The sequence below is a fragment of the Solea solea genome, chromosome 15 (assembly GCF_958295425.1).
Source record: "Solea solea chromosome 15, fSolSol10.1, whole genome shotgun sequence".
NCBI lineage: Eukaryota > Metazoa > Chordata > Actinopteri > Pleuronectiformes > Soleidae > Solea > Solea solea.
The window spans coordinates 16,447,250-16,468,721 of NC_081148.1; the positions used below are offsets into that span (position 1 = coordinate 16,447,250).

General features: G+C 41.5%; 1 protein-coding gene across 36 annotated transcripts in view; it reads right to left on the bottom strand.

Moving 5' to 3' along the window:
* Positions 1-21,472, bottom strand: part of LOC131473667 (neurexin-1a) — a 218,391-nt gene that overhangs the window by 77,692 nt on the left and 119,227 nt on the right. For 2 of the 36 annotated variants that reach the window (XM_058651093.1, XM_058651092.1), the window contains exon 1: positions 15,541-16,602. The exons of 32 other annotated variants lie outside the window; for them this stretch is intronic. In XM_058651093.1, coding sequence (XP_058507076.1) covers positions 15,541-15,787 — 247 coding nt within the window. In that variant the 5' untranslated portion in view covers positions 15,788-16,602. Of the gene's footprint in view, positions 1-15,540; positions 16,603-21,472 lie in introns of those variants that run through there. 2 more of the 36 variants (XM_058651095.1, XM_058651094.1) reach the window with 2 other exon arrangements.

Below are 21,472 nucleotides of genomic sequence, written 5' to 3' on the forward strand. Positions count from 1 at the left end.
TAAGCCATAGTCTCAGGTTTCGATGCTCACCGACCATCTACCGCTCTACCATTTTGGAGCTGTCAGACTTGTCTCAATCAAATAAGTGTCTATTTCTCCCCAATTAGAAGCCTTCATTAAGACAGCATTTCAATTTGTTTTTTTCTAAGACAGCGAAAAACGTGTATGTGTGTGTGTGCGTTAGCTAGTGCAGAAAGAGCGGCTGTGTGATTGGGAAATAAATGTCTGTGAGAAAGCCTGAAAATGAATGCAGCTGTCAGATTAGCATAAAAAACAGCTATCTTCATGAAAAATTAGACAGGGAGCTCTACTGTGCTATGCATTTACGTGTGTGTGTGTGTGCGTGTGTGTGAGAGTAAGTGAAGAGGGGAAACAGAGAGTGTGCAAGAGAAACACTGTGTTAATATTCATAGGGGCAGGGAGTTAAACAGCCCTAGCCTGAACAATAGATTGTAAATCATTCTGACTGTAATTCCAATATTTTCTTGTAAACCAGGTCACGAGGATATAAAACTATCGATAAATTGTGCATTTGTTTATTTATTCCTGCCGTTTTCTCCCCTCTGGCTTTCCTTTGCAGTGCCGTGATTAAAGTGTGTCGCTCCACTCTCAAGTTCCTTTCCCAATTTGATCCTCTTATTCGAGTCAATACGCACCGTCAACCATTAGCTAAGAAGAATTGTGTCATTAATTAACAATAACGTGATTAGCACGTGATGGTGGGACACACAAATCCATAGCAGGATTTATTGTTTTCATAAAGCATAACTTGCATTTGTAAAACATAATGAAATAATGTAAGTGTTCTTGTTCTGGTAATGGAAGTGTTATGAAACTTAATGACTTTGACAAAGGGAAATACATTACGTGTGATATATTTGTGAGGCGAGGATCATTTCTTTTTCATGAAGTGCAGCAGCCAAAGCTGAAAACCCTTCATGTTCCACCAATGCATATCTCATGTTGGCCCCTTCACAGACCAATCTCCAATTCATGAAACTGACTCTGGACTGTCATCACTGTCCCAGAGTTTCCCCCCAAGCCACCAAACACTTCCTCCATGCTCCAGCTTATTATAATTAAGCTCTTTTAAATTACATCACTGTTGGAACTCACTGGGCCCTGAAGCGTCTATTTCCCCCTCTGTCTATTCATACAGTTTGACACCCACTTTATCCCAATGACAGCTTATTTACTGTTGGTGACCCACTATCATATAAAGATTGCTCATTTCAGTGTACTGCCATGCACATGTGGCTATGTGTCACCCTCAAGCAAAAATGAGTAAACAGCAAGACCCACATGTCAAGGCACCATAGGTCATCTACCACTCTGTGACATTCAGGTTACATAAATGGTTCCGCAGGAAGATTCAGAGAGTGTGCAGATTATAAATGTACCGATAACTGGTGAGGCAGTCTAAAATCCACTCAAGACGAGTGGAAGAACTCCTCAAGGGGTTGTTGGAGATTAGCGTACATGAAGAAACATGGCTAATGCACACCTACACGGCTGCGCGGTGGCATGAAATCAGCAGACACGTGCCTGTGTAACTCCAGTGGTGGGAGTAATTATCTACTGGCACCATATTTTTTTTTATCCGTTTGCTCCCATGAGACACAGGGCCTGATATGGATCTGTTGTAGTCATTAGATACAGTTGTGTCCTGGAAGTACTTGCCTGTTTGTTGTCTCTTTAATTTGACAAGAGTTTCAGTTTATTCCCCAATCACCCACTGTTTAATATAAAAAAGAAAGAAAGGAACAGATCTAGGTCGAATAAGCATGGGTTTTGAGATGCAAGACCGCACAATACAAACCTGGAAAAAAACAGAACGTAATTACGCTTTTTTTTTTTTTCCCTGCTTCGCATGCTTCCACATACATTTGTATTTCCTAAACCTATTTACAGAGTCTTCCTCTTGAGCAGGTGGTGGTAGATCTTACTCAAGACCATTACCGTTGATCCGACTCCTCAAACAAAAGCCTCCCCATTTAAGGATAATAAATCAATTGCCTACATTGGACTACACTGAGATCTGGCTGCACTCTCAGTGAACAGCAAAGATGATAAAAGTTGGCAGACTATGTGCTTTTCATTTGAAATGTAGCACCATCCCAGGAGTTCCCCCTGCATTTGGCCAGAGAGGTGTGTGTGGGATAGTAGAGTGCAGGCTAGCAAACGTGTTCGGTGTGTTACGGCCCTCTTGGCACTGAGTTCTCAGTGTTTTCATCTATTTCTTCCACAATGAAGCAGGAGCACAGATCAAACTGGGCCGCAAGCACTGCATATTAAATTAACTGTGGAGCAAAGTATGAAGAGGAGGGAAGATGTAAGCAGAGAGACGAGCCGTAGCTCCGCGTTCCTCAGTGTTTGTGTTGTGAGGTAGTTAGTTATGTACAAACCAGGCAGCGTGTTTGTACTGTGCTACTATAAAGGTCAGGCCCACAGACTGTCTTTCCTCTGACCTCAAACGCAGCCATCGTAACGAGCTTCATATTACCACCTCTGCCGAGAAACTGGGGAGAAATCCAATCATAATTACATAGTTGTGATGGAAATATGAAAGGGAGATATGACATTATGGATCTGATTTCTGTCAGCACCTAGCAATTGTGTTTCTGTCTATTTTCCGCCAAGGATTCCCGTAATGACTGGTGTGCAAAAATAGATCAACCGGGATGCGGCGTATAGTATAGCTTTTTGAAATTAATTTTTCATCATTTCCATGAATCACTAGAAAGGGCTTTTATAAGTAAGATGAGATCATTCCCTGCGTGTCTCTTTTCTTTAAATATTCTATTCATCTTCTACATGTTGCGGCACATACATAAACATACTGTTTTCAGACTTATAATCTGTACATCTTTACAGTGGAGATGAGTGCAGAGACGGAAGGATTTGCAACATCTACCAAGCACTTAACTTGTTTGTGAAAGTGACAGAAATGAGTGGGTGGACATTTACATAAATAGTACATTTCCACACCATTTAAAAGCACAATGCCATATTGAGGATAGCATCATCCTGGTATAACGTCGCCCGCCTCCCCCACTCTGGGAAGTGTACAATTAAAATAAGCTTAATGATGTCTATTGGATTACCATTTCAGTTTCCAGAGAAATCATTACCACAATTTACGAGGCCACTATTATCCAATGAAACACCACTGGTATCTGGTAAAGAGGCTATCTCCAATCAATGCTCCTGAAGATTTAGAGTCATGGGGGAAAATTGTGAGTCCCCCCCCCCAATCTACCCTTGTCTCACTATATTTTGTCTTTTGGGGCAATTAAATGTTAAGGAGATTGCGGTGGTAAACTGAATGTTGGATATGAAGCAAAACTTTCAAACTCATAGCTAATTAAATGTCTTTTCAGCTGCATGTTCTAACTTGGCAGTGATAACAAGGCTGTGAATTACGCAGACGGTCAAGTAGGGGCACCGCTCACACAGTTGCACTGTATAATTAAATGCTACATCACACCCCATGATCCAAAATAATGATGCCAATACACTGACTTCTATTTATTATTATTATGTATATAGTCCAGGGATCCATGTTTGATCCACAGTATCATTTCTCACCAGATCCCAGAGTATCATAATTAGCCGAGTCAATCCTCTGTCACTTGAACCAACAATAATGGATAAAGGAAAAATATGATTATTCTTTCTTAGAGTAGGTAGATTACGTGTTGGAATATGATCTGTTTTCTGTTAGACAGAAATGAAGATATTTCAACGAACAGGACCCAAATTTCCGCTTTGGTCTTTATATTTTAAAGTGCTATTTTAGTTTTAATGCGTTAATGGATAGAGGATCGATATGATTCTCTCTCAAACCTTCCACGTTCTGTATTATTTTGCCATCACATTCATGCCGCTTAATCACACATTTCTTCATCTTTTTTACCTTATATGGCATCTATTAAATTACTACAACAACCTATTTCATACAACTTCTATGATTTGTTCATGGCTGTTGCCTCTATTAAGGTAAAGCATTACTTTCTATCCACCAGCATAGAACTGTACTTCCCTGTTGGTGTACGGTCATGCTTTGTGTTTGTGGGGGTGACATTTCTGTCAGGGCCTTCCTTGTCTGTGCTTGCTTGGCATTTTGGTGACATGCTGTGAACTTAACTGCTCACAGGAGTAGAAGAGCAATGGTACTCTGCATCACCTGGGATTGCTGCTTGTGTCCTTTTCACCTTCCAAGTCGGCACATGTAGCGCTGTAGTCATGTTCTGTGCTACTTTATCCGGAGCGAGCATGTACGGATCCTAATAGCTTTATCAAGCCATTTTGTGGATTTGTAGGCCAATTTGACTTTGATGTAATTCCCTCAAGCAGGAAAATTGCTTTATTGTTTGAGGTAAAGTACATCTGCATGTCGGTGTACTGTGACGGAGGAACAAGCTGGTGGTGGATGCGCCTTCTCCATAGCCTGACTTGCACTGCACTTGGCTGCCAGTTTTTGAACTGTATTTGAACAGTTCAATTCCTTGCAAATATAGCTCTTACCGATGCTTTCAATGCTTTCAATTGTAGCACCATACTCCACATGAGCCCCTGGCAATTGTGCACCTTTTGCACAACAACATAAAGAATCCTCGTTTTTGAAGGAGATCTCGACACTGCACGTATAAAAGTCCGTGACGTAGACCACATCTACTGATAATGTATTCTGCCCTCTTCTGAACACTGTCACATTTTGCACTGAACGCAGAATCATGCTAAAAGACTGTGAAGACTAATTAATATTTTTGAAAATTAAAATGTCATTAATTCCTACTTTGTACTAAAGTAAGCACAGTATTTTTTGCTCAACGCGGAGGTTGAGTCTCACATTTCTAACGTATGTATATGTGCCTTATATTATGACAATGTAAGCCTCTTATAGCTGCAACCACACAAATAAGGCTTTTTCATCTGGTTGTTGTTGTCCTGAGTTGACCACTATGATAATGGGTGCCCACTGAAGCCAAATCTCAGCTGACACAAGGTGAAAAAGCGGGGGACACCTTGAACAGGTCGCCAGTCCAACATACAGAGACAAATACACACTCACTCCTACGGTTTATTTCGAGTGTCCAATTAACCTCCGCATGTTTTTTGGACTGTGGAAAGAAACCGGAGTAACCGGAGAAAACCCACACAATCACAGGGAGACAATGCATACTCCATAGAGGCCAAAACATGTGTGGTTTTGCTCTAAGGTAACAGTGCTAGCCACTACTCCGCCATGAGGCCATTATATCATTGAAAATGCAGCTGTTAGAATACAGTACTTCTTACTCTTATAATCAATTTTATAAGCCATTTACTGCAGGTGCATTGCTTTCGTTTAAAAAAGCAAATGATGTTTCCTTGTCGAACATTTTCACATGTATGAGATGTAATTTTTGATATTTTTGGCTTCTTGCATCCATACTATTATTAATATAATTGCATCTGGAATTTCTCCCTAATTCACCAAAGCTCATGCATCAGTGGCTTCTAATAAAAATGTATTGAATTTTTACAACACACGAGTTCAAAGGCTCGTATCTCAAAATGAGTTTTCTCCTCGTGTTCTAAATTCTAGCCACGATTCACCACTTGTGCACGGATTAATATATACACCGTGTTTATTCCTAAAGATGTTAGAAAAATATTTTTTTTTTTTAATGGAAATTGATGCATATAGATATCCAAAATCACGTCTGTAAAAACAATGTATACAAACCAACACAACCATGTTTGCATATTAAAAATAGACCAGTTGCAAACGTGTGTTATTATAGGTAATCAGCAGGGAGGGATTTGATTAACTTATTAGTTCTAATGTTTACCCGATTCACTTGTCAGGTCTTGGCTCAGACGCCTGCAGCGTATACACCATCCTGTCACGTGTCACTTTAACAACTGCCATTGCTAAACACTTTGACATGTGGGGTGATTAATTGCCTGTCACCTTTGACTTGCAGCATTTTTGCTTGTTAGGATAATTAAGATGAGTGAACAACAGCGGCTCGGGAAATATAAGCCGAGAGAGAAAATGTCCTTCCAGTTGTTTGAAGTCAGCAACTGGGAGAACAATGTCAGTCCCTTGGGCACAAAATAAAGACAATTCCACTGCACAATAAAAGCAAGCAAGCAAGGGCAGTGGACTAAGCTGGATCACCATGGCCAAGCCCAAATCAATCTTTACTCCAATAACTGTTCGGAGTTCTATTGCAGTATGATCAGGTCCTTTCAACGATTTAAACCTCATTCAGCTTTGTTGGAGAAAGAGAGAAAAAAAAACACACCATTCTGTGTTTTCAAAGGTGTTCCAGCGGCCCTTTGGGAGGCTGGAGAACTATGGAGTGTTGACTTTTCCTAATCCTCTCTCAGCACAAACAACTGCCTCCCATAGAATGGAATAGACTGCAGGTGCAGAATTAGAAGGCAAGAGAAAAGGTCTCATCACAGGCTGAAGCTGAAACTAACTAAACCTTCCATGCAACCTGCACTTCTATTATACATGCGAGCCTCTGATTCCCCCAGCAAGATGAAACACAATAGTGCGAGCATCTTATCCAATTTATACATCGTTACGACCTTGATAGCAAAGGGTCAATACATTTACTGTGTGACCATGGAGGGTAAACTGGGCAATTTCAGCAGTTAGTCTATTAACTGCTGCAGGTCTGTCATGAAACCAACCCATAACATAAACTACTGTGAACTGCACACTTCTGCTTTGCCTTCCACCACATTTCTTTCTTTATTTCTTTTTTAAGTGATAAATCCTTCCTTTGGTCTTTATCAGAGGGCTGGAGCTGAGCTATTCTCTTTGCAGTCAGCAGAAAGCAGAGTGGACAGAGGTGCTAAATCAACTCAGAGTGCAGACTGCCTGCTTACTTTGGGTTGGCTTAATAAGTCTGGGCATATTGGCATATATACAGCAAAGTCAATATAAACTTTTTCACTTCATTGCCCAGAGACTTAATCTTCTCCATCAGCCGATAGAGAATTGAGTTAAATCTACTGCTTGGTATAGAGATATGATGTATACCTAACTGAGGCAAACACGTTGTTTTATTTTATTTTATATTATATGCTGAGATCATACAGCATTTTAAATGTGTAAATGTAACACTAAACCTGTATGTATACATATCTATATATATATATATATATATATATATATATATATAGATATGTATACACTCAATGACATTAATGCTGAAAAACATATGGTTAAAACACAGTGACATAAAGCCTCCCTTAGTCTTTCGGCTACACTAGGCAATGATCTAATTGTCCTATTTCCACAGTATTGTTTTAACTATATCCAGTGACCTGTGTGCCTTAAGCTCTTTCTAATGAAGTCAATCCCAAAGCAGCATCCCTGCATAGGACAGCTGACAGTGTCCAACCTGTCTTTATAAGCTGCAAAGGATTAATCCAACCCCCCCCCGCTCCCTCACTCCCTGCTTTACTAATGCGATGTAATTAAATTAAGTGGGGACAGAAAGTGGGGCATTGCCGCCTGCCCCCGTGATTGGACATCCCTATTAAAGAGTATGAGACGTGGGCTCAAAATCATAGGAGCCACGAAAACCTAATAAACACAAGGACAGGGAAGGAAAACACAGGAGCACTTAAGTCAGACCTCAAGGCTACGGTGCAAAGCGACTGCATCAAACATGCAGGAGGGAAGAAGAGAGTGGGAGAAAGTGAGGGAGATAAAGATCAGTGATAGAAAAACGGTTATTACACAAGGTAGTAGGAAGAAAAATGTAATCACTTTCACCATATATTTTATGGTGGGGTCATTTTTCTCATGTATTTTTAAGAGAGGACGTATATAAAGGCACTGTACTCACTAACTAGATGAGACATAATCAGCTAATGTCCTTGTTTTTATATTGATTATTTCTTTGACCACTTTTTGTTTTACTTTTAAACCAAGAACAGTCCTATTTTGCTTTTAAAAAAAGAACCACAAATACACAGCTGTGGAAATTGTATACAGTGTCAGCCAGGGCAGGAAATGCTGTGCGGCCACAATGGGATGGACGGATACTTACAGTGACTCAACATACATATTGCATGTCAGTATTGTGTTAAGATGGACTCCACAGCCTGATAATACATGTGGCTTATATCTAGTTTGACAGAAATTGCGAATCAAGAAATCTGCCCTGACATCATCCTGTTGCAATACTTCACCATATTTTATCCTTATACTGCTCTGAAGAGATAAGCCTTCACCTCATCACGACGGGGCCCCGGGGTAACCACACCAACAGCCCTCCCTCTCCACGGCAGGGGACCATCAATTCATGGTTGAAGTAAAGTTCTGCCCCCCTGGGCTGGTAACATTACGCCATGAATGCTCAGTCGACCACTGCCACTCACACCCTTCTCCCCCCCACCCTCCCTCCTCGGCCATGCTCACTTCCCCTATGCCCAAAGTGATACATGAGCCCCTGCCTTGTGAAGCAGTGTGGTCCATCCAGGCAGAGCTGACAAGACTCAGTGTCTTAATGGAGCAATACACCAAACGGGCCCTTTGTTACCCTGAGCAGCTGCATATCTGCTTCCCCAGCCAACAGCCTTGGCTCTGATAGAAGTGTCTCACAGTATTGACAGCTTCTAATTTACTCTCTCATCATCACTTGCCTCATTTGCTCCTCAGACACAATGCTCCCTTTCTCTCAGCTCAGGTCAGCCATTTTGTTTGCCAGAAAATTGGTGATTAGATTTCTCTGAATCCCAGTGTTTTTACTCGCACGCCAGCAGACATGCATATCAAAAGTTCGACTTAAAGAAATTCACGCATCGGTTGATTCTTGGCTCTTTCTTTTCTACAAACCCGATCGACTGATTACATGCCATCAGGGATCAGTGCACCATATACGCGCCTCTGTGCTAGCATATGCCAAACACCAGAGACTCGAAATGATCTCCAGAAGCTGCTGTCTCCTCTGTTAGGGAGCCAACAGATGTGGGGTATGACTGCAGTTCTAATTAATGAAAAAGACAAGTGTTGGGGAATAATTACACAATGGAAGTGAGGCAGAAAACACAGTTCAGGGCCAGAGCTCTGATCTGAGACTAGAGACATCTCTGGCTACCCATGACCATATGTCGTCTGCATCAGCACAAATACAGCTCTCACAAGTTCTTCACAGGAGTATTCATAAAAGCCAATGTTATTGCAGTCTAAAGAAGACCTGAATAATTACAGGAGTGTTTCTTTCTGCAGACTATAATACGTCTCTACCTCTACATGCAAGGCAAAATATCACCTGATTCCTTGTTCAAATCACTGGTGAGCTCAAGGCAATATAAATATATATATACATATATATATATATATATATAGAGAGAGAGAGAGATAGTGAGCCACAAAATACTCATTAACACACACAAATCGATATACAATACGCAGTGCACAACATATATGGTAGTGTAACGTGAGGGTTCGATATAAACTAACAACTTGTACTACCTTACAGTAGTGTATCATGTATTATGAGATCATTTTCATCAGAAAACACACGGCACATGTGGACGAAGAAGGTGCTCTACAAGTACTGCCACAGAACAAGCTCATTCCTCATTCTCATGTGCTAATTTACATGTTTTCCTTGCGTGACACTGCCTAATTGTTTAGTTGTTTACTTTATTTTGTAAGCTGCACCCAGGAGAGAGCTGGCCAGCCTTTGTCTAAATTGCAGGATTAAACATCTGCTTTGCCTTTTGCTGAGTAAGCTCCCTTTGTAAGTAAACCTTTACCAAGTGGAGCGATATTATTTAATTAGCCGGATACCTTATGACAATTAAACAATAAAGCAAATCTGAGAAATTGTAAAAAAGTGTACGGCAGAGAGTTTTTATTGTGCTGTGCAACTGCCGCCTTTCTGATTCATACAAGGCTCTACCTTCCCTTTATCTGGCGTTGATGGAGCAGCGTGTGAGAGCTGTTTTCCTCTTTCACACCAATGCAATGAATCTACCAACAAATATGAATATGTAGAGGGAAAAAAAATACTTGCGCGGGTCTGCATTGTATTTCTATATTATGTTGCAAAATATGTGCTAATATTAGGTTGTGCTTAGGTGTTAGGCAGACGTGCTTTTATCAGCCTTTGCCAGCAGGCCTGAGGCTAAGACATGGAAAGTGCAACGAGGAAGGTGAATCCACACAATCCTATTAGAGTGGATTAGGTGGCAGCTTTCTTTTTGTTGCCACTCTGCTGCAGGTGTGCAGTTGTAAATTGCAAGGGGGGGGGGAACAGTTATGACATGTTTAGTACTTACTGAGGGATCCTATTGTTACACAGGACAGCAATTCATTAAAAAACAAACTATTCATGTGTGAAACCATCATTAGGGAAACATATGTGATTTTAAAGTAACCGGGGCAATTTGTGTGCGCTAAGAATAATTATAATGTTGTCAATCAAACCGCCCACACGGAGGAGCTCGCGGACGGACTTTTCAACCCCCTCCCAACGCGACCGCGTGAAATCCAAGTAAAGATCGTGATCGATCAGATGATCAATTGTAAACCACATTTTTGTCTTCTCCGAGCTAACTGCCACAGAAACCCTTCCTCTGTGGCCTTCCCTGTGGTTGGAGGTGATCATATTTCTTCTGCTGGTTCTCCTTTGACCTTACCAGAAACAATTATTCTATCATTATGATGACAATTATATTTTCACACACTCCAAGTGCATCTTCCTTCATGACAGGGTTTACATTACAGCTAATGATTTGTGTCATATAATCTTACGTTTAATCCTCAGAACACAGAGCATTGGGGCTGCTTTTTTTCCCCCATTACTATTTTAAAACGTATATATACAAAGGCTATAAGAATGCACAATAAAGAGTGTCTTATAGCCTTTTTTTCAGCACAACCAAGGCAATGATAATATCAATTTTACCAACTACTGTACGTAAACACAACTGAGTAAAAACTACTCAAAATTGGAAACACGCCACAATTCAAAGTTTGTTTGGCTTGTTTTTTTCTGAACAAAAATAAGATAAATGACTTCTGCATAATTATCCCTGTTTCTGTTGTTATGCTACTTTGACTCAACAACACATAAGAAGACGAAAAAACACATTTTGTAAAGCCTCAAGATGTGACCTATAAACACACACCCCCAGGTTATGCAAGGAGTTGTCAATTATGGTGCTATAATCATCCTCATTACAACTTAACATCTATCTATAAAGGTAAGTGATGCCTGTCTATCCATCTGTCAATCACAGAACTGGTTTTGCAAGGTTTTGCATATCAATAGAAATGCATCTATATAAATAAACACATATATATATATATATATATATATATATATATATATATATACAGTACATAGCTCATATATATATACAGCTAAACAAGCCATTTTCATGTCTCACATTATGTCATAATTTCAATATCACTATTTATGCTTCATGTTTTACTTGAAACTAAATCGGGGGGTGGAGTGGCTCAGTGGTACCCTAGACATCATCGTCGCAAGTTCGACTCCACCCCTGGCTGATTGCTTTGGATAAAAGCGTCTGCTAAATGACATGTAATGTAATGTAAAAATCAATAATCAGTATCTTTGTTGTTTAATAGCAAAAGTGACCATTTAAACACACCACAAATTAAAAAAAAACATAAACACAAACATTCAGGCACGTACTGTACCCCCTGTCTATAGATGTCTGACTGTTAATTGCATAAGGACAGGCTTCAAACTTGGCTGGTGACTTAATAAGGGCACCAGTGTTGGCTGGGCCGATTTTAATGTTGTTAGGATAAACAATGCAAGAGTACAGCTACAATACAATAACCATATTGTAAAAATGTATTTCTCTCTACAATACCTGTATCTCCACTCATTCATATATTATTACATTTTAATTAATCAATTGGTGTTTGTTTAAATTCTACTTTCCTGGGGAATACAACAGTTTTTCATGTTCTTCATCCATAAATATGCAATGTATTCTGCTCTGAAGAGACTTTTCAAATACTACCTTTTAAAAGGACGGCAGAGGTGTAAACAGACAGACACGGTGTTAAAACATGAAAGGAGGAGTTCATTAAAAACGATGTTGACGATTCACTGAGTGGTGCCTGATAGGTAAAGCTCTGCCTGACTCAAACTCATTCAGGAACTATGCATGTGAGAGATCAAGAAGTCTTTCAATTCTCTAATCTGAGAGTGGACGCATTACTAAGCTGACCCCTCGCTGCCCACAGCACGCACAGTCAGGTCTCATTTCCCTTCATGTCAACCATGTCCTGGTCACAACCCAAACCACACAGACCACTGCAGGCACAAACGCCTGTCCACTCGGTCCGCTTGGATGGGCTCTGTAGATCAACGACTGAGCTGGGGGTGGGCTAGGGAGAGTAGTCGAGGGGAAACGAAGTGCAGCAAGGAAGCAAAGGAAGAGACAAAAAAAGGAGGGAGGGAGGGAGGGAGGGAGTTTCACAAGATGGAAGTAGGTTAAAGACCTAAAGTGCGCACAAATAAAAAGAGGGTGTTTGTGTTCTCACTCATCAGAGGAGGAGGAGAGGAGGATGACTCTCTCAATCATGGGTCAATAACAGCCTATGCTCTCTGTAGAGCAGAGAAACATGTACTCATATCTTTATCTGGGCGGCTATCGTCTCTGCCGCCTCAGATATCGTCATCCTCACACTATCGCAGAATGACATCAACTCCGAGACACAGGAGTAATTATATTATGCAAGCCCACAGCACAGCGAGAGCAAGGCGGCATTAGAGATGATCCACTTTTCCCTCTGTTCCCGCTTCATCGCCACTCTTCCCCTTTCTCTAACTTTCTTCCCCTTTCTCTTTTTTCTTTTCTTCTTTCCCTTAGCTCACCTGCTCTTTGCAGCAGTGCCAGCACAGAGGCAAGCAAGCATGGTCTCTAATCCATTCAGCCACTAGCGCCAAGGATGGAGTGCTTTAAAATTAATTTTAATCAATCTTAAATTGCTTTGCTGACTTTGATACAAACCACAGAGTTTGGAAATACAAAAGCTTTTTATGGCGCGGTTGACGGAGCAGAGGTTTTGAGGGGGCGGGGGCTTTTCTCAGATGTGTTAAGTAAGTCACATATGCGTCATGAATCACAGGGTCGGCCTCCTCTACTTATGGGTTATACATACGTATTATACGTAAGGGTTAAACATGTGGGTTTTAATTATGAGGGGGTGAGCATATGCACCGAGCATTTTTCTGCACCAATAGTTCAATTCTTCCACCAATTTTTCTGCATTAGTCAGGAAAAAAAAACCCTCTATAATATTTATTCTATTCTATATCAGACCATCTCATCTATTGAGTCTCAATAAATAAGAAGAGGAGGTATGGAGGAAAATATGATAACCTGGTTATTCAGCATATCAAGCATTATATCCATCTCTGGGAAAGAGGACTAGCACCTCTGGGAGTCTATTCATGATGAATGGTTTGTCTGCAACTCGGAGTTGATGCTGTCTGAACCTCATTACTGCTAGCCCTAAACAAACAATGCATCACACTCCAACTCAATTTCATACATCCTGACCATTGTATTTTTTTTTTTCTTCTTTCCACATAAATCAATGACAGATATATAAATTCAACAATAAGAGAATCAAGGGTGTGTTCCATTACGGGTTTGCTGATACACAGAATAAAATGTGTTTTCCTATAAAATCATATACAGGAGTTTTGTGCTCACATGGTGTAAAATAATGAATAACCTAGACAAAGAGCAGACCACTGGGACAACCAGAGTTAACAAATGAAGCTACAAACTAAGTGGGGGGAAAAGTATTTTCCTGTTTCCTGACATTCAGATGGAGGGTATTTGCATTCAGCAGAACTCTCAGCACTCTATTAGCTGTGTGTGCTCTAATCACTCGAGAGAATATTAAATGCACTATGACAATATTAATAAAAGGCAGGTACAGTTGTGGCAAACAGGATTCAATTCCAACATTGTTGATGACAACAACAACTCAAACAGGACGGAGGAATTAAACACAACATAAGGTTTGTTTCCCTTCTCCAAAGTATAGAAAGTAGAGATGGCAATCTGCATCAAACCTAAGCAGCATTCTATGCTTGCGTTCACAAATTTAACTATAAAACAGACAAAATACGTGTTTAATTGCTGCAGCAATCAGAAAGCCCTTTGAAAATGAAACCAAATGCAGCATAGCTAGGACAACAGCACTGGACCTTTATAGCCATGAGCTTTGTCCTCAAGCCAGGTACGATTTTGCTTTTATGTGCCTGCATGCACGGATCAACCCAGAACTTTTTCATGTTCCCAGGAGAGGTTTTTGTTTGGCTCCTGCAATTTTCTCACCATGACAACTATAGTATTAAGTCGTGGAATCTGCCTGAAAGCACCATGTGTGCCCGCTGGGGCAGGATGCGACCTGAGTGTTGTCCACTCCAGACAGGTCATGGCAGAGCGGCCTAATTGCCTCTCTGGTTGTATCAGCCGGGACCACAAAACGTCCCATCTCTATCATCATCTCACTCCCTTGCTCCTTGAGGTCGAACTCTGCCCAGCAATGCAGAGTCCGGCCTTGTTTTTCGAGGTGCTCCTGTGTCCAAAAAAAAAAAAATATAAACTGCCTTGAAAACATCGATGCTGCTTCGTTATTGTATCCACATGCACAAGAACTAAGGTTTATTTATTTGAGCGGAATCCAGAGCATTGCAGCTGTGAGTTGGTGTATTTTGTTAAGCAGGACTTTAGTAGCATGACATCAGTGTTACACTTTTAGTGATTACGTCACTCACATAATGGTGGTTATATGATGACTAAAGAACAGGCGTATCTTTTCAGCTCTTTTTAAAGACGAACCTTCAAACCTGATTCTTTACGTTAGAACTTCGAGTTTCACACAATGGGGGAAAAAAATGGTCAAAAAAAGGAGCAGACTACAGTATGACATTCACACAAATTATATTGAGGTGAGCATTGTCTAACGGGAATGTTAACACTGATGTTATATCATTTCTACATCCACTTTTCTTTCTTGCTAACTCTTACAAGCTTTATGTCATAAACCTTCTTGCCACCGAGGCCTCGTCTACACACCGTACTGGACAGGAGCCAGGTGTGGCTCGATGCAGAGCTGGAGGCAATACATCGTCGCCTCTACCAAACACCCGGGAGCAACGCGGGGCGTTTCAGCATTCTAATCCTCCCTAATCTGGACACAGCAGAGCATCTGGAGATAGGGATATGGCTAATCTCAGACATGGAGACAGAGGGCATTTTGCTGAGAAGGAAAAAAGGGGGACCGATCGAAGCTAGACACTGTGCACAGGGCTCTGTGTGTCTCACGAAGGGAATACTTCAACACAAAAAAGTGAAAAATATCAAATGCACTTAACTGGCACACACCAAAGATTAATTGACTGTTTAAAAAGTAAACATAAATGATTAAAGCTTCTACTTTTCTTTTTGTTAAACAAAAAACTTCCTGTCCATGTAGACTGCATACTGACTATAAGACAAGGAAATACTTACTGTGCCCTGCTCTTAAGGACGCAGGTGATCTGTGGATAGCAATAGGCACAATATGGTGACGCTTGTTTCCATGGGAGAGGTGAATGTGGTGGAGACTCTCCACAGTACCTGGTTCTGACCCTGCCACAAAGCCCAGGGCCAGGGCAGTGATCCACAAGGCCAGGTGGGTAAGTGAAGCTGAATGCTGGTTTAGGGGCTCAGCTACGGGCCGCAGGGGAGAGAATCGCGACCTCCAGCCTTTAAACATCTTCCCTGAGTGGCCAGATGATGCTTCAGATCGAGGTGGAACTTGCAAGTAAACCTTACAGCCCCATACTTCTCGCCCTGCAAAATCTCAGTACGCCAAGAGACACTCTCACAGATCCAGAGAGGAGGAAAAAAAAATGGCAAAAGGGGCACACTGCAAAATGTCAGTTACGGTGGGATTTGCTGTTCACCACTGAGTTAGGAAATCCGTAGTAGCACCCAGGAAGATATATCATAAATCATAATTTACAAAAAAAACTATCAAAAATATTCACTCAACAAATCAGGGCAACCTCAAACGCAATGAAGAAATCCCAGCTTGCTCCAGTTCCCCTAGTTGCCTTGTTCTGTTTCTCTCTTTCCTCTTGTTACGCCTTCACAAAATTAGAAACATCTTTGCACCAAAAACAGATCATATTCCCAAAAATACAAATGCAAAGGAAAAAAGAAAGCCAACTTCAGAAGGAGACTGAAAGCACCTGTGCAAAGTGGATCTCTTCAGAAAACCAAGCCAGACATTCTGACTTTGCCTCCTTTTCCACCTCCAAGGGTCTCAAAGGATGTCCAGAGGAACTGTGCCATAGTAAAATCCAAGTATCACATGCATGTCGTGTCTGACAGCTGCGGCAGTAAAAGCGGGATTGCACCTGTAAGTTGTGCCAAGTGCGCACCCGTTCCCCATCTAGAGATCTCTGCTCTCAATGAGACCGAGCGATAGCAACGGCAGTACCTGAGAGAGAGAGGGAGAGAAAGAGAGAGAGAGAGAGAGAGAGAGCAGCCCTGGGCAGGAACATACACACACAGGCAGAATCGGCAGCACAGTTCCAGAAGATGTGCGCAAGAGGAAGAGGAGAGAGGAGGAGGAGGAGGAGGAGGGCAGAGGGAGGGGGAGCCTCAGCAGCCAGCCAGGAAGGAGGAGGGAGAGTGGCTATGCAAATGGGCAGCATTCACATAGCGAATCACTGGCGCCTTAGTGCATTGCAGAGGACGAGCCTATTTAGGCAGATAGCAGAAATTGAAGCTATGTCCCTCAGCCCTGATTCCTCTCACAATCTCTCTCTCTACTCTCCTGCAATTTTTTTCCAATTCTCCTCTCCTGTGTGGACATTGACAAGCAGTAAACAATAGAAATAAAGTACATTAGAATGCAGGACAGGCGGAATACAGTTCTGTTTTTTACTTTTATCTCATTTCTCCTTTATTTCCGTTACCTTTATTCTTCCTGAGTCTTCTTCACCCCTTTCTTTCTCACTCTGTGACTTGAGTAACATTGTTTGACAATGGCCCTGTGGATATATATATATAAAAAAAAAAAGGATTCAAGCAGTTCCAACACAGTCCCTTCCTCTCCATCGCCACAGAAAATTCTGTTGTGTTTGTTCTAAACCTACTGAACTCTGCAGTCTATCGTTAGCAAGAGTTTAGAAGAGTGATGATGCTGCAGCTCAAATCCTGTAGGCAACTATTTCTCTCTGTCTCTTTCCTTCTTTCAATCATAAACATATGAGCGCACAGACACACACACACACACACATGTGTAAACAAAGCATGCACAATGCCAGGGCTGGCAGTGGAGCACTGTCCACAGGGGAGGGTGCTGAATCTGAGCAAGTCTGCTTTGCCTGCTAATAAAAGACCATTTCACACAAGAGAGGGAATACTGATTGCAGACTCGGCATGCAGCACGGGTTATGGGAATGTAGAGAACATGTGGACATAAAAGGCCTGCTGATAAACACAATCCGGTTCAGCTGGGAAGAGTGTTCAGTGTTCAGAGTTCAGGACTGGAGAGCACGAGGCTCAGCTGCAGTGTGCCTGCTTCTGTTTGCACCCTGGCCATTCAACATCGTCCTCAACTTAAAGCACCACTGAGCTGATCTCATGGTTTACAGGGAATACAGAGGCATTTCAAGCCCCGGAGAAAGCCAAATTAGCAGCGTGACACAGAGGATAATATGCCCTTCTCCGTTTTCCCCTTTCACTTGACTGTTCACATGTAGACAATGAAACAAACCCCGAGGAAAGCACGGACCAATTTAATGAACATAAACGATGACAATTTCACTTGATCCATTTATTGAGCACAAATACATTAGAGGTAAGGACTCGTTCTTGCAGATTCTTTATTGTTGCAAGATGAACATAACCAGTAAGATGAATATAATCTGCCATCTGGTATGAGAGCAGATGAGGATATCTCTTGTTTCTCCGGCGTGTCTGATACGTCTTTGTAGACGAAAATTGTGACTAAAGCACAAAACAGATGTTGCACACATTAGGCAACTATGTTGTTCTCACCTTGCAGAATCTCAATGACTTGCTCAAGCCACCTGGTGCTAAAACGTCAGCAGCACGAAACCACTGCTCTCTTCCGATTTGCAATGGTGAAAAGGAGCATTCCCGCTGAATGTGTTTACACTTTTATAATTATAAGCAGAGCAATCTGCATAATTACACCTAATAAGGCAATCTATCATGGCTGCTTGCCAAGGACGACAACCTGATTTACAATGTCCTCAGCAGCAAACTTCAACAGCAAAACACAATGGAATCTGGGATTGCAGTACAGAGCAACAAGGGTGAATGAAAGTATAATGTGTGCACACCAGTTTGTGCTGGGCATTCAGTGGAAGCAAAGTGTTAGTATGCAACACCTAAACTTAATGGCATCAGCAGTGAGGTTACACCTTTATCAAATTCACCATTAGTTGCTTGTTCATTTGTGCCCCCAAGTGGTGAAACTATAAAGTGCACAAAGGGTCTGTGGATTTATCACAAGGTGAGAGCAGCTTATGTTTCACAGTAAATCAGTTTTGAAGTTGAAATCATGGAAAAAATGCTAAACTGACTCGGAATTATTTCACACGTTCAACTTCAGAGGAAATTTAGATGTCATCAATGAATTGCTCCGGTTCAGATTCATCACTAAAAAGCTTGCCAACTACAGCGGAATGACACTCAGCGATTAGTAGTTTGCACTTTGCTCGAAGCATTTTCCTCACGACAAATTGGTTAAACATAAGGACGAGGAGACGGAAAAGCAGAGATCATGCATATACAGCCTCGGGGGGGGAAACGCTCCAAAAATGAATTGTCTCTGCCTGCACAAACGCATGCACACTTGAGACCACGACTTGAACTGGTTTCAGCTAATTTCAGCACAGAGTCTCATCCCACTTTAAACGGATGATTGTAGATTGTAGGGCGTCGGGCGCAAAGTGAGAAAATCCTATTTCACGAGTGAACTTCCACCAGTGAAGAGTCTTTTGATTTCCTACTGTCTTTTGACTCTTGTTCCTGTTAGTGAGATGTTGTCTTGACAGAGAGCCAAAAACAGCCCATCTTTGTTTCCAGTTTAGACCAAAAGGATTGTGCAAGTCTCTGATGCCTGTGTTTTGAGCACATTCCCCTTTTGGATCTGTTTCCCTCTGTTTCTTTGTGAGGTGCAAACCATAAAGTAAAGCCACAGAGAGTTATCTATAACGAAAAGGGAGTGTGGGGAAATAACATGTGGGAAAGTATGGCTGACTTTCCCCCCTCCACCCACAAATTTGTGAGAAGGGAGAAATTGGTATTGGGTTTAATAGCCCCTCGGAGAACAGAAGAGTATAAAAGAACAAAAGTGGTCTCAGTTACTCACTTAAGACTGCAACCACATAGATGAGCTGATTTTGGAGAGCTGGGGGAAGAGTGGAGGGGGAGCAGCAGATGGGTGGTTTAAGTGTACCTGACCTGACTGGAGCTTGGCCTTTAAATGAGTTAAAGGACCATCAGGTGACACTTAATCACACACGGAGGTGCTTTAAACAAGCAATGTTTCTCTCTTCCTCAAGAGCCACTGTGATTTTTTTTTTGATTTTTTTTATACTGTAGTCGTTACTAGAAAATAAATCTAACGGCTTCTTATTTTAACGGACACGGTCACTGGCATGAAAGGTCAGAAGAAGGAAGGGATGATTAAAGTCATTTATACACTGCTCTCTAAGCAGGGATAATTCACTGTATCAGCTGCTATTGTTGGCTCAGAGCAGATGGAGCATGCGGGCTAAGTCGTGCATAAACAGGTATACCTGTAGTGTGCCGGAGTTTCACATCTGTGTCAGGCTCAGCAACACATGTGTTCACTTTCATTGAGAGTGTTTGGAGGCCTTGCGTTACAGAGGATGACGCCTGTTGTCAGTAATGTCACCCGATCTTCGTGAAATGTTTATCTGACAAACAAAGGAAACGTTAAACGTGTTCAATTAAATCGCTTCCACTGCATTCAGACACAGTATCTTCAGTCCTGTGTACGGCGTCGTCCCGAGACAGAAATTCAGCAATGATTCCGTCAGTCATCCGACTGACATGCAATATTAAACTCTTCCTGCGACTGCGAGTAGCCTGCGAATATCAAACCTGTCATTACGCATCCAGACGTGTTACAAATGCTACAAGGGGAGATAAGGTAGCACACAATGCACCGATGCTAATGTGTGCATGGAAATAGAAACACAGCGCCGTCTTACTCATTCCCGAGATGTGACATGATAAGAATAGACAGATACAGGGAGTCAACACTCAATACAAACACACAGGCTGTACAGTATTTCAGCACAGAGGGAGGCCAGGGTGTCAATAATGTTTGTGTTAGCAGAGGGTGTTACATCAGGGTGCCTGTCTGTCAGATTACTCTGCAGCATAGGTAAGAGGAAGTGGAGTGAACTCTGACCCACACAGGTTTAAAAAAAAAGAAAAAGAAAAAAGGATCAACTTGTTGATTATCAGTTCAACTGCACCACCATCAGCTGCAGAGCTCTGCAGTGGATGGTTTAAGTCGTCACTACAGCCTGAACTACCCTCATCGTTAAGTGACTGGAAATATATCACTGGCATGTGTTTCAGGGATTATTGCATTGAATAAAACAAGCATCAGAAAAATGCGTCACCAGATGTCACGGTTGACGCAAAATGCAGCAACCGTTTTGCACCGCAGAGAGATTCATTACGCGGGCTACGAAGATTACATAAATAACACCACTCAAGCTGATAAAACAGCCCACTAATAGGACATAATGCACACGTATTGTTGTCACATCAAATCAGCACATGGCAGTGCATGGTGGTGGAATAGAATTTCTTTTTTACTTTGAGAAAAACAAAGACACTCGATTCTCATTTAATTACTCTAATATGATCTGAATGATGTTATGAACAATCCAATGACACCATTAAGGGTAAAAACACCCCTTTGATACCACTATTAGAGTAATGATTGCCGAAATTTGATTAGCGTTGTGTAGTTACATGCTGCAGCAGTTTGTGGAAGCAGATGTTTCTCTCTTCGTTATGAGCAAGTGTTTGTTGTGGAACTGTTTTGGTTTCTTCTGATATCACTGTCATTATTAGACATTGCTCCTTAAAGTACCTCGAGTTAATGTATGCAGTGATTTGGTGCCTACGTAGTATGTACATAAGTAAGTACACATATATATATACATATATATATGTATACACACATATATCATGTCCTGGTGATTAGGAGTATGGCTGATGTGATCATCCAGCATTTTTGTCCTCACCCTAATCCATTAATGATGCTTCAACTGTGCTATTCATTATCATAAATCAATTTAAATTTACATTAAGATGAAGTGTGTACATACGTGTGTGTCAGCGAGTGGGTGTCTATGTGCGACCGCAAATG